The sequence below is a fragment of the Anneissia japonica genome, unplaced genomic scaffold, assembly GCF_011630105.1.
Source record: "Anneissia japonica isolate Jap-2015-1 unplaced genomic scaffold, ASM1163010v1 scaffold27830_len515607_cov181, whole genome shotgun sequence".
Classification (NCBI taxonomy): Eukaryota; Metazoa; Echinodermata; class Crinoidea; order Comatulida; family Comatulidae; genus Anneissia; species Anneissia japonica.
In genome coordinates, this window is record NW_022732997.1 from 387956 (window position 1) to 401991 (window position 14036).

General features: G+C 34.6%; 1 protein-coding gene across 3 annotated transcripts in view; it reads right to left on the bottom strand.

Annotated features, from left to right (window-relative positions):
* LOC117115939 (WD repeat-containing protein 89-like) overlaps positions 1-14036 on the bottom strand; it is a 137400-nt gene that overhangs the window by 13988 nt on the left and 109376 nt on the right. For all 3 annotated transcript variants that reach the window (XM_033259832.1, XM_033259831.1, XM_033259829.1), the window contains 5 exons: positions 13340-13471; positions 9106-9192; positions 7044-7091; positions 5443-5525; positions 676-781 (listed from right to left, as the gene is read on the bottom strand). In XM_033259832.1, coding sequence (XP_033115723.1) covers positions 676-781; positions 5443-5525; positions 7044-7091; positions 9106-9192; positions 13340-13471 — 456 coding nt within the window. The remainder of the gene's footprint in view (positions 1-675; positions 782-5442; positions 5526-7043; positions 7092-9105; positions 9193-13339; positions 13472-14036) is intronic.

Below are 14036 nucleotides of genomic sequence, written 5' to 3' on the forward strand. Positions count from 1 at the left end.
AATTTGTAAGCTTGAAGTTAATAGTATTTAATTGAAAAACAATGCAATAAAAAAACCCCCAAAAACAATACTTTAACAGAATAGATCCCTAGCAGTGTTTCTTCCCACAGCCCACAGGCTGGAAAACAGAGATGTCATACATGGGTATGGCTAATTCATAGTAAACAAAGACAGTGATGAGTCGGAAATGCATTGTTTTTTGTGAAATACACAAGCTACATAAATGAAGTTCAGATATGACATATTTATATAGATTAGGCAAGAATTTTTATATTTTTTTAGACACTGGCGGCAGGTGTGATAATTGGTCATTATTATTGGCAGGTGGCCTAAACAAGGTATAAAAAAGTATCACCTTAAGGTTTAAAAAAAAATTTTAATTAATTTCAAAAACAAGAGTTTCAGCTAATAAATAATTAATGTCCATATTTGGGTGTGATATGTCCATATTTGGGTGTGATATGCCCATATTTGGGTGTGATATGCCCATATTGGTTGTTATATGACATCATCATGGCCATATATGGGCACGCCACTGTCACATAAAATTTGATAGCCGCCATGAACTGAGCTTTAGAACGTGTTTTGTAGTCTATTTTTGTAGTGACAATGGATACACAACCAACTGTCATCACACGACCAACAGAGGGCTCACATCACTAAATGACTTTCTACCTGATCATTCCAATGCAGACATCGCACAGTAGCAGAGTGTCCCCCTGACAATCGATGGACTGGATGTAGCTTATCTTTGCCTATTGTTAAAAGTGTCTGTTCACCACTGCAACAAAGTAAAAATATTACTGTTTGAATGATAAAGCAGACAATAATGATTTTCAGAATACATATCTACTTTTCTATAATGAGATATTTCAATTGTATTGTTAATTAGAAAGTCAATAAATAAAAAGTTTAAAAAAGTGAATGTAAATGTTGAAGAAATGACAACATATTGTTCTGATGATACACTGTTTATTTATTTATTTATTCAGGTATAAAATGCAAGCATTTACAAACAGCAGCTAAAAGCTGAAATGGTTAATATTACATTAACAAAAATTACTAAAATATTATTAGCAAAATTAAGCCCCTTTCAGACAGAAAATACCGCAATAATACCCTAATCACGCCGCCGTTATTGCCGGCGCAGACCCTTTCACACAGCTATTTAAAATACGGTAATAATACCATATCCTGTCTGAAAGGGTTCTCGCGGAAAGGAGTATTTGATGTCTGTGGTGCTTGTGCTTGTTAACAAAGAGGGCGCAAGTTTTTGTTTACTCCATTAATCCAATATGGCTGGGGATGAAGTCATAAAACTGCTGCTTTGCAAATGTTTTTTAATGCTTGCTATGTTTGCAATACATATAAATTGAGAAACAGAAGGTTTCTAATGCGTTTCGTTCAAGGGAAGAAAGAATTTAAGAAGCGTTTAAGGCGAGGCCGGCTTGAATTTCGAGCAGCTAGGTGCAGGCGATTTTCGCGTCTAAAAGAACCGTCAGCTAGCGATTCCATCGGCTTTGTTAGCTGCAGCAGCGGTTGATGGCTGCTCGATCGTGTGACCGTCTGATTTGTTATGCCTCAGCCGGCATTTAGGCGTAATTCGAGTAATACGGTATTAATACCGTTTTGCAGGTCTGTCTGGAAGGGGTATTAGAAAACTAGAAATACTCCTTTTATGCTGCACAGTAAAAGTACAGCCTCCCCGATGTGTGAATTTTCACTAAGAAGTAGGAATTAATCAGACATACGAAACTTTAGCATAATTAACTCTGCAGAAACATGAATATATCCAATACATTCACAAGGTATTTAGGGTATCAGGGCAGAGAAGGACTTGAATTTAGCATAAAAAATAACAAATAAAATTCAGTTTCAAACAGGTTACAAAGATACAACATAACAAACTAAATTAAGAAGTACATTAAAAAGTTAAGATGCCTGGATTTACCAATAAAGCCCAAGGATTTATTTCCTATGGAGTCCAAAACAGTTTAAATAACCATATTAGTGCTGTCAGCGAAAAATAATTAAAAAAAAACAATCAACAGAATAAAATGCGAATAAAAAAGGCACAGACAGCATCACCACAATGAATGGTATTTATGATCACTGTTTCCGGGATTTTTCCTAAACTGCCAGAGCAAAAATTTGTATTTTGGCTACCTCTGTCACCGAGTTTACATGCGATACAAAAAAGTGTTATGTTTAAACAGGTGTGGATGCAAATTCGCGTCTTGTCGCCCTCAGTAGACTATTTCCAGTAGAATCCTTCCACTGCCTAGCTGTCCGCAACGCAATTGGGAAAGCGCCCTGATTCAGCTGACCACTCAGAGTTGCCAAATAAATTGGCGATAGCATGTATCGGAATGGAGTTCTATTTAGTACTTTAGAACACTGAGATTGAAAGGCAACCTAACGAAAATGGTAAAATTAAATGAATAAAATTAAAGTAGTTCTAACAGGTATTTTTTAATTTTTAAAATATATATGTGTCATAACACATATATAACAATATATAATTATTTTGTAAACAGTTCTACAGTATATAATTATATTATACATTATGACAAAATATTACATAATAATTATAATATAATATAATTATGTATGTATGTATGTGTGTGTATATATATATTGTTATATATCATACATATTGTTCTTGTTAAGTAATTGCAGGCCTAAATTCCTGTGGTATTAATTACCTATAGAACTGATGACCATATGAAAGTTTTTGGTTTTTAATTTTGCCATACACAACTTAGCACAATGACAGTGCGAGTTTACGGTTATTCTCCAATCATTATATTTCATCCATTTATCCATTACAAGATGGACGAGATTGTCAAACAACATTCATTTACGTGATTAGGCTCGGTACTTATCCAACAATCTGTAATGGTTACTTGATTATTTGTGTCACTCCTAATGATGCTTTTAGCAAGCAGATACATTGTTGTGATTGGTTATAACACTAAAAGCTTATACATACTAAATTGATGATGACGAGACTTTAATTGCTTAAATCTATTAAGATTAAGTAATCCTTTGTTGTGAAGTACCTTTTTACAAAAGCAACAGAGAAACTGATTCATGCATTCTTTTACTTCATATCTTTACTTTGGGCATTCTCTCTTATTTGGTATTTCTAAGAGATCCATGTATCGCCTTCAACTGTTGCAGAATACATCTGCTAGGATCATTACAGGAACAAAGAAATTTGAGCACATTACTCATATTTTACAACAACTTCATTGGTACCTATTTCTTTCAGGAGCATCTTCAAGATTTTGCTCATTACTTTCAAGACACTGAAAGATTAAGTTTTAAAGTCTGTTCGTGAACTGCTGGTGGGGTATATGCCATTACAAACTCTCCGTTCTGGTAAATAACTTCTGCTTGTTGGGCCTAAGTTGTGTATGGGGTGCTAGATCATTTGCAGTTGCTGTTCCACGTCTTTGGAATAACCTCGTTCATGCCAGTCTACTGCTTTATTTAAAGAAGATCCAAAGACACATCTGTTGCCGGCTGCATTTTCAGTTTCTTAGATTTCTTTTTGTTTTGCACCCCTCTTACTCGAGTACCTGTGAGTTAATGAATAGGCCAGCCCCTTTAAATGGTGCGGTGATGTGTGTGAGATGTGCGTCCTTTTGTTAAATTACCTTGGTATATGCCATTACAAACTCTCCGTTCTGGTAAATAACTTCTGCTTGTTGGGCCTAGGTTTACATGTGTATGGGGTGCTAGATCATTTGCAGTTGCTGTTCCACGTCTTTGGAATAACCTCGTTCATGCCAGTCTACTGCTTTATTTAAAGAAGATCCAAAGACACATCTGTTGCCGGCTGCATTTTCAGTTTCTTAGATTTCTTTTTGTTTTGCACCCCTCTTACTCGAGTACCTGTGAGTTAATGAATAGGCCAGCCCCTTTAAATGGTGCGGTGATGTGTGTGGTGTTTCTTTTCTAGTAGCTTTAAGTTTCACAGAAATTTTTGGTTCCTCCTCCTGTAGCGCCTTGAACACTACTGCAATGGTTATGTGCGCTTTATAAATCTATAGTTATTATTGTAAGTCTATTGTGACATCATCACTGCAACTCCTGATGCTATTTACCTATCACACACAGTCCAATAATTTTTCACATAGCGGATGCTCGGCTTGATTTTTTTAAGGTTTGTGTGTATGTAAAACAACGTTAATTAGAACCGAAAAAAATTACTTCAAATTCAACATTAAGTATGCACACTTAAGGAATTCCTTGAATCAATGGACCCTCATAAACTAAACAAACTGAATATTTAATAGGAATATTCTAGACTCAAGGAATGAAATTAGGTGTAGGCCGCCGGGAACTCCTCCCTAGGTCGTAGCCTAGCCTAGTCATCGCACGATTTTACCTGTCTGTACCAACCAAAAAAGTGACTACTGAAAGAAATGTTTATTTCTTTGACGAATACTTATCAAAATAGCATTTACAAACAAGTTCTTCTACCACAATAAAATAGTTATTCATCATATCCACACTGTAATGCTGCTGATTTTTGAATATACAAAACTGGCGGGAAAAAAAAAGGGTGTAAATGCCAATTTTTAGACCTTTTCCCCCAGTTTTTAAATATTAAAAAATCTGTATCTCATTCACCGTTGTTCAGTTTTTGATCAATAGTACTCTTTTGTGTCTTAGAAAAATCAGTTCTATAACATATCCAAAAATTGTTTTCCTCCGGAGCCTGACTTTAAAGTTTTGGTAACAAGAACAAGAACAAGAACACACAGTGAGGTTCCGGGGTAGGCGCCTTGTATGAAACCTAAAAATAATAATCTTCTCAATGTAATTTTGGTGTTTGCTGGTTTCTTACATTGGTGATGAGGCTTATATAAATCTGACTGATATATTAGAAGACAACTGTAATTCTTCTGCTGACAAGTCATATCATAATATGTGGCAAAGACAAGCCAAAGCACCAGTTACATAAGTTTAAACACACAGCTGTTTAAAGAACAGTATTTGAGAAATCAGCCTTCAAAGTTTTTGGATATTCCTCAGAGAAAGACCATCACCAAATTGTTAAAAAATGTTGTTTTAATATGAAAAATGCAACAACATAGCATGATGTATAGATATACAAAGGGTAGTTTAGTTCATTAAAATGGATTTAGAAAATTTTGAAATTTGAACATTTTTATGCCATTATCTCGAACACTATTTGATAGGAGTGATTGGTTTGGCTTTCCTTTGCCACATATATTTTACAGTAATGTAACTTGCAGTAACTTGAAAGCAGACAACTTGTTTTGTCATATAAAATATACAACAATGTGACTTGGTGACAATTACACAAACAAAAAGAAATAGTTGAACAAAAAGAAATAGATCAACAAAATGACAAATGTGTTGCCAAAGAAAAACAGAGTATAGCGCCCTCAATATTAGGCCACTCACCTGTGATTACCAGCCAATACAATGAGAGTCTTGAGCGATGAATGATAGAAGCAATCAACTAAATAGTCAATACTACATTGATCCTGAAAAATGCATACAAAATTATGAAATTAAAAAAATAGACAATATAGTTGTTCTGTGTAGTAGCAGACAGCAAATACATCTTAAGAATACCACAATAATTTTCAACCGTAATACCATATAGGCAAGGCCTAATTGAATTTTATTATAAAACTCGGTACAAGACAGACATGTTTCGGCAAATCCTTCTTCAGTGTAACGATTGCTAACATGCAATGTACTATATAAAGTGAGTGAACAACTGTGAAGCACTGTATTTTAAATAAATGGGAATTGAACCATAGCTATTTGAACAGACATCATGATATTGCATTTTTTAAGGAATCGATTTGACTGTAATTGTAAAGAAGAAAGAATGGCATGAATAAAGATGATAGCGTGGTGATGAACATCAGAATGACAAAGTTAAATTAACATGTGAAAGTTGCTTGTTGAGAGAGGGCGTGTCCCATTATATATGCAAGTACGCCTCCTTGATTTTTCTTTGGTTGGCTGTTGAGGCGGAACACAATACACGAAAACAATCCTCTTTGCATGAGGTTTTACATTGGGATGAGCTATTAAGATGTTTAAAAATGTGCGAGTTCCTGTCCATGGTCATGTGTTCGTTAATATAATTATATTTCAATTGCCAAAATCAATAATTCATTGTAATTTAGCAACACAAAGATTTGTTTATATTTGGTTACAGTAGGATGTGTTTAGCTATATTTTTAAAATGTTTCTTTTTGTAGCACGGTTTACAGTAACTGTATTTTATGGAACTAAACAATTTAAATATATTATAAAGGTAACATTTCAAGGCTTTTTTTCTGATAGTTGGCTATGGAGTATATTTTTGAATTGATGAAGATGAACTAGTCTTTTAAATACAAATTGGCATCTTTCACCTATAAGAACTTGAATAAAAAGGTTAAAAATTTAAGAGCATTAATATTATGCCGTTAATTACAGTACTTAGTCACAAAAATGTAAAAGGCACTGTGGACCACTGAAATTGTTTATCCCAGTACGTCCAATTTGTAGCCATGGTTATGCCAATTGAGCCAAATTAATGATGCAGTTTGCGAAAAACCAAGTCTATTTCTTCCGTCCATAAATATATTTTCATTAACACTACTGAAGGAACAAATATTAGCACCTCATATTTTACCTCCATGGCACCTAGACACCAAATTAATTGACAAAGTGTGTGACAGTATTTAAGATCAGTGCAAAAGAAGTGGACTAGAATTTGGGAAGATTATGGTTTTTTTTTTTTTTTGGCTACAAATACGTAAATGGTTTCTAGCAGCAAAGTTAGAATCATCAATGTCACTACCAAATAGCTTATAATGATAATGTCAGATAAATTCACTATAATCCGTTGCTCGTAATGTGTTTTAGAATTTAATCCTAAAACTCTCTTCTCGGAATCAAAAAAGAGGATAATGGTAAGACCACAACTGATGATGATACGCAAGTAAAATAATGATCTCTGCGGGCTTATTAGTTAATTGTATAATGTGTGATGAACTTACCGAAGAGACGGATTCACGTACATCATCGAATCTTGTCAAGATGTTAGACTGGAAAAATAAGCACATCAAGCCTTTAGATGATCATGTGACAAACAGTGAAATCAAACCATATTAAGCAGTGATCATGTGACCCCGGGCTCAACTGAATATTAATAAATGGGATTATGTAAGTTGTATATTAAAAACAAAATATTTGTTCTCTACTAGACCTGAAATCAATTGATTAAACATACATTTATAATTTTAGTTTTAATGGGTTAATCATTTTCAATTTATAAACTCCAAGATACAAAAACTCTCTAGCTGTAGAACAAGTGGAAAATGTGAAAAAATAAAAAATGGAAGTTCCTAAGCCAAGCCAGCACCCAAACCTCAGTATGGGGATGCACCATTCTCGCTAACCAGGGATTGACTCGGCCATCTCTGACTCAGATGTCTCCTCTCCTAATTGAAGCTAATAAAACTCAGTCATGGAAATAAAACAGTGGTGTACAATATAATTAAGAACAAACAAACAGAGGAGTCTTCAATCAAGCTTTAAAAAAGGTAAACTAAATAAAAAGATATTCACGAATGAGCAAAAGCAACATGTTCCACAAATTAGGTGCAGCGACCATAAAATATCGCTCCTCACAGGTCAGTTTATTTACCATACTCTAGGTTAATGCTATAGAACAGTTTATAATACCTATATTTAAAGCCATTTTTTTTACATTTTCAAGTACATTTAGGTCAGTGGCAGATCCAGGAATTTGAAATAAAGGGGCCCCAGGGAGGACTTTCACAGATAGAGGGTCTACCCAACCTAGCCCCACCATGGTTGTGACTGAGGCAAGAACATTTATGATTATAGCACCTCTAATCTTCAATTAAACAGCTAATCAAGTAGTTAATAAATTATAAGTTTTTTGCCCAGCTTAGACTAGACATTGTTTACTGCGTAAGGTAATATGAAACATCTTCATGTACAGTGATGTCCAAAAAAAAAAAAAAAAAAAATCTATTGTAAGAGAAATTGATGTACCTGAACCCACTACTTGGCCTGGCACTAACATCAAGCAACCAAAATCTCTAATATAGTTAATATGGGATGTTAAATTAAGTATTTAATAAATCTAAATTGTTATTGATTATCTTAATTAAAACTATGAAAGGATTAAATTTAGCGGAGAGCTCTAAAATGTAATTGACACTTATAATTTCCACATGAATAGGCCTTTACTTAGCCATGGTTTCACCAGACAACCTACTGCGTTTCCCACCCACCCTATGTTGTAATGGTCAGTGAGCACAACTAAAGGTATATTGAAGTAAAGTGCAGCAGTAAGCACCATAGCAAATTAAGAATATGTACAACAAAGCGGAATTTTAATTAGGAATTCTTTGGTGTGAAACACAACATGAAGAATTATTTTGTTTGTTATTTGTTATTTATATAGTGCACTTTCTTTTGCTTGGTCCTTGTTTGTGTCCACTTAGGTGTTGCTACCATATTGGTGCAAGTAGCACCCCACCGGGTACCGATTAATACAGAACAGAACCGGTTAATACAGAACAGAACAGAAGCAACACAGGTAAAGTGCTTCGCATAAGGACACAAGCGAAGTGAACAGCACTTCGCTTGTGAGACATAGGTCTCGAACACACGACCTTCCGATTGAAAGACCAACACCTCACATGCTGCGACATACACTTCTACACCTATACTAGGCCTACCTCCTCTCTTTGCTTTCACCTGCAGTGATCCTTGATAAAGTTTCTTGTTAAATTTGTCAAAATTCTGCACGTGTTTATTGAGCATAGGAAAAATTAAGATTCTTTACTTCTACTATGCCATCAAATTATTATGACATCAACTAAGGTGTGCAGCACTTTCACTGTAATTGAAAGTATTGTTGATGTGTTGATTACAGCAGTACAAAGGAACAGTACAATGAACTGTCTGTATTATCAATGGCATATTCAGAAGAACCAGCATCCCGGAGGCACTAAATTATTAACAAATAATAACTAATCATGCTACTCAGGTTTTTCGTCAGGAAATAAATTGGTTGAAATTTACCTCGACTGCATCCCAAATGAGTAATGTTTCCGTGTGTGTCAGACAATACAAGTACTCGCTGTTGGTTCCACACCAACCTATGTGACTCTGAAATGAAAATAAGAAAATATTTATATTAATAATATTATAATAAAAAGTTAGATTTGTACAGCGCATGATACAAAGATTTCTACGGGTACGCGCTAGAGTGTTAGCAAAAAGTAACAGAGACAAAGACATTGAAAAAAAAATCTAGGAATTGAACTTGAATAAAGTAAATGTTTACTTTGCTTGAGTCACCTAGGAAGGGACGCGCTAGAGTGGGGAGTGAACAGTGAACCATTCTGTTATGCCAGATTATCACAACTTCCAAACATTTTTTATTTTTTTGTGAAGTGAGAGAAGCTTATTGTATTATGCTCTATGTAAGTGGAACATATTATTATTATTATTTTTAAATCTAATAATAAACTTTGGAAAGAAACTGTTAAAGTTATTAACTTTCAACTACAAATTAGCACCAGAAAATAAGCTTTTTCGCCAATTTACAGAAATGAAAAAAAAGAAAAGACATTTAGGTTTCTCCTTCCAGAAAAATAAATTTAGGATTCTTATAGCAAAACATCAGCTGTAATTTTTTTAATTTATCGTTTAATTTGAGCTGTGTCTTATCAAAAAAGTAAATTACTTTAATATGTGATTTTTTTTTAAATAAGTCAAAAGTAAAAAAAAAAAAAGGTACCAATTTGAAGAAAAATTTAATTTAATTTAATTTCATATTTTCTGTGGTATGCAGATGGCAGACAATTATTATCATTAAGAACATTACAGCACGTTAATGTATACAGTGCCTTTTTACAAAAAAAACCTGAAAAACATTAAAACCCATTTAAGATAAAAGCAATGAGCAAGTACAATGAATAATCAATCAATAAAAATGGCAAATACAAATTACAATACCATTAAAATTTCCTATAAATATTGTCAGTTAGCAATAAAAATACAACAATAAAACAGTGACATAAGAAAGATTGAAATTATGAATCAACCAAGTAGATATAAAATACAATTATAAAAGCTACTCTTTAGGTGAAAGGTTTGTATTTAGAAGTTTTTTAAAAGATTGCACACTGGGGGCCTGCTGGATCTGGGGGAGATTATTCCATAGGGGACCAATCACAGAAAAAGCATGCACTCCCACCAAACTCTTTTGTAATGGGAACTACAAAGGCGTATAGGATAATTACAGGACCTAAGACCTACACAACCAGGCTTAAAGATTTTAAGAATATCTTGAATATGTTCGACTTATTTTATGAGCATCAATGTACGCATACAGTAAGATGTTACTAAGTCTAAGTCTAGTCTGTGTAAGTCTATTCTCTGTTGGACTGGTGACCAGTAAAGTTCGCGTAGTAATGGTGAGGTATCTAACTTTTAGTAAGCATCAACTCAAAGAAAATCAGCCTCATGGCACGATTTTGAAGTTTTTTATATTGGAACATTTTAGATGTAGCAGTGCAGATGATGTGTTTTCTTGATGTAATTTATGACTTGTTTTTCTTTGTTTTTTGGTTACATGAATGTGTCTGAAGTTTATGATTCCAATGTTGTAAAAGCAAATGGCAATAACAAGACCTTGAACATGATCCTCATGAGTCTCTCTAATTCAAGAACGCCTAGGGATTTGGGCTAGGTACCCTTGAGGTGAAATTTTATATTATTTGATCATAAACTCAAGTTTGGTTTTATTTTGAAAAGAAATAATTTGTGCTGATGTGGAAGATGTATTTGTTATTCTGGCTGTAGACTGAGGATTTTTTTTTTTTCAAAATTATTAAAAAAAATTAATTATAAAAATGAAATCAAAAATTGAAAATAATTTGTTTATGTTTAATTTTTTTATAATTCCACAACACTAAATTACAGCTTACGGTATTTAGCTAAACCTTTCTAATTATAAACACCACACATTTACGTACATGTAGGTACATCCTGCAAAGGGCCTAATGATCCATAACCGCATGGAACCTGTGGCTGTATGAACCAGTACACTAGGGTAAACCCCTACTTGTCTCGAAAGATGTACTGGGATCTTTTAAAGTGCACATGTGCCAATTGTATACACTGGGCCTACGGTTATATTCTTTATCCGAGAAGACTTGTTCCACCACCAGAACCATAGGCGATCATGCTGCTCCAACCAGCGCCAATATTATGGCTGTAGGTTGAAACGCCCCTGCTTAAACGTTCAGCCATTGGACTCGCTTAGTATTAATATGCAGCTAAATAAGGTTCAACAAAGGTTTTTCTGATATTTTGTTTAAACGCTTGCAAGTGACATTTAGTGGCTTATGATATAAATTACAAGCGATGATCAATTAATTTTCAGTAATTTCATGTTTGACAGCTTATCCAAATGACTGAAAATGATAGCAATATTTTGTCTAACAAATGAAAATTTAGATGACAGATGCATGTTAAACGTGTACTGTGAATACCGGGATACAGACTTCACTGCTTTGAAATTGCAACCTCTGAATGATAAATTTCAAATGATGGATCAATGCATCAATGCATGGTGAGTCGAATGACCGAGCATCAATGCATGGTGAGTCGAATGACCGAGCGGTTAGCAGGGGCGCCGCAAGCTATAGCCATAATATCGGTGCTGGTTCGAACGGCACGCTCGCCTATGGTTCTGGTGGTAGAACAAGTCTTCTCGGAAAGGACTATAAACCGTAGGCCCAGTGTGCACTATAAAGAACCCAGTACATCCTTCGAGAAGAGTAGGGGGATATCCCGGTGTACTGGAACAGACAGCCCCCGTGGTGGATGACGAGAGTTACTGATACCGGGTTACCGGGTAGCACAGATACGAAGGGACCCTTAGGGGTGAAGAAAGTCATTGGTCAAGTTCCTAGTCCACATATCAAGCACCCTGAGCATCTTACATTAGATGGATATGTGCGCTATATAAAACTACACTATTATTATTATTATTATTATTATGAAACAAAACTATAAACCGAAAGGTCCACTGATTAATCTCAGATAAGAAAGTATAATACATACTCCAAGTATTGAAATACACGCCATCGTGTCGGGATTCAATATTTCCACAATAATTATGTCATCATCAGGAACTATAGTAATCTAAATTAAGTTCTCCTTCCAGCATCAATATCTTACAGACGACCATGACATACTTCTTTAAACATTTTCTGAGCACCGAAAAAAAAGTATATATTTCAAATCTGACATATGTTCATATTCACGGGAATCTGAACAGATCATAAATTATCGTGGACTTTAGACATCCAACAAATGGAAGGTATCTTCCGAGACTCGTGTACATTTGCTATCAATCATAACAGATGTTGAAAGGTATATTAAGTTAGCTCTGTGCTTCAAAATCAGCTCCAAAAATGTAAAAATTTCATTGACATGCAAATAATTTTCTTCAAAAATGTACAAAAAAAAAGAATATAATTAATTTAATGCACTCCTAGTTCAAATTTTATTTTTTGTAATTTAATTTTATGCCCCAGATGTGCTGTTCATTAATAAATAATAATATTCTCAAAAATATCAATAAAAATAATTTTAATAACAATAATATTCATTTTAATGATATTATTTTGATTAATATAGTGATAATAATATGGTACATATGTCTCATATGGAGATGTATAGCTACAACTTCTTGGTTAAAGGTGCCTGCTTCAGATAACTAGGGATTGGGTTTGAATCTTCCACAATCCATGCACATTGCATCCAATGCTTTCTTATTTAAACTTCCACCAACGATGAGGAAAGTCATTTAAATAAGAGATTAAAATGAAACTTCAGTACCAGTGGTGGCTCAAGGATATATTTTCTGGGGGGCTGAGCTGTCACCGCCACTGTTCAGCACCCCTGGACCCCCATAGTAGGTAACAGAACATCAAAAACCTTCCTCTCTCAACCATAGTTTTGTACCCTTTTGACTTTACTGTAGGCCCTCTATTGCTACTAGCACCACTCTGGGAAACTAATTCAAGATCCGCCACAGCACACCTAGCCTCCCTGTAGGAGAATTTCATAAAATTACACAGAGTAATCACTGCATTGGTATTTGAGCCTACTACAGTAGGTACTCACTCCCAGGTCAATAGAGATAACTCCTTACCAGAACACAATCCTCTAACCTCATGGTTGAGTGTGCGATTCACAACCACTGCCCCATTCAACGTGGTTAGAGAATTTAACTTACCACTGATGATTCAGAATTCAGTGTAGTCACAAGAGCATCGTCTTCGCTTTTTTCGCAAATGTCAAAAACGCAAACTAGACCATCCGTTGACCCCGTTGCAAGGCTGTTTGCTTTTGTTGGATGGAATTTGACCTGCAGAAACAAGAAAACATATTATAAGTATTCAGATTGATCATTTCCATATAGGGATTTTCAAGCCATCACTGACGTAATACTGAGTGATGCGAGTCACCTGACAAAGACCCTAAGGCAAACAGAATCCTCTCTGTTATGACCGGAGGAGGAATGTAAAAAGGCTGATGAAGATTCTATGAAACACGGAAGGACGTTTCAATGAAGGAATAACAAAAATATTGAGATGACGGATACATACTAGAAAATCGATATTAATTACAGTGACCGTACTAAAGCAGTTCACAAGGAGAAAAAAAATCACAGATACTACACCAGACTTGAACAAACATTGTAGTATCAATTATTTACCGTGAGTGTAGTAATAAGAACAAACAACATAATAATATAAACCAGACAGCCTAAAAATACACTAAAACACAAACAAAGCTGCATCGATAAGCATTAGCCGGCGGGATCAAAATGTGAACAACATCTAAAGGATCAAGAAAATTGCATCGTCTGAAAAGCAGAAATGCATATTTACTGGAAGCAACAGAGGGTATAACAATATAATCAAATGAAC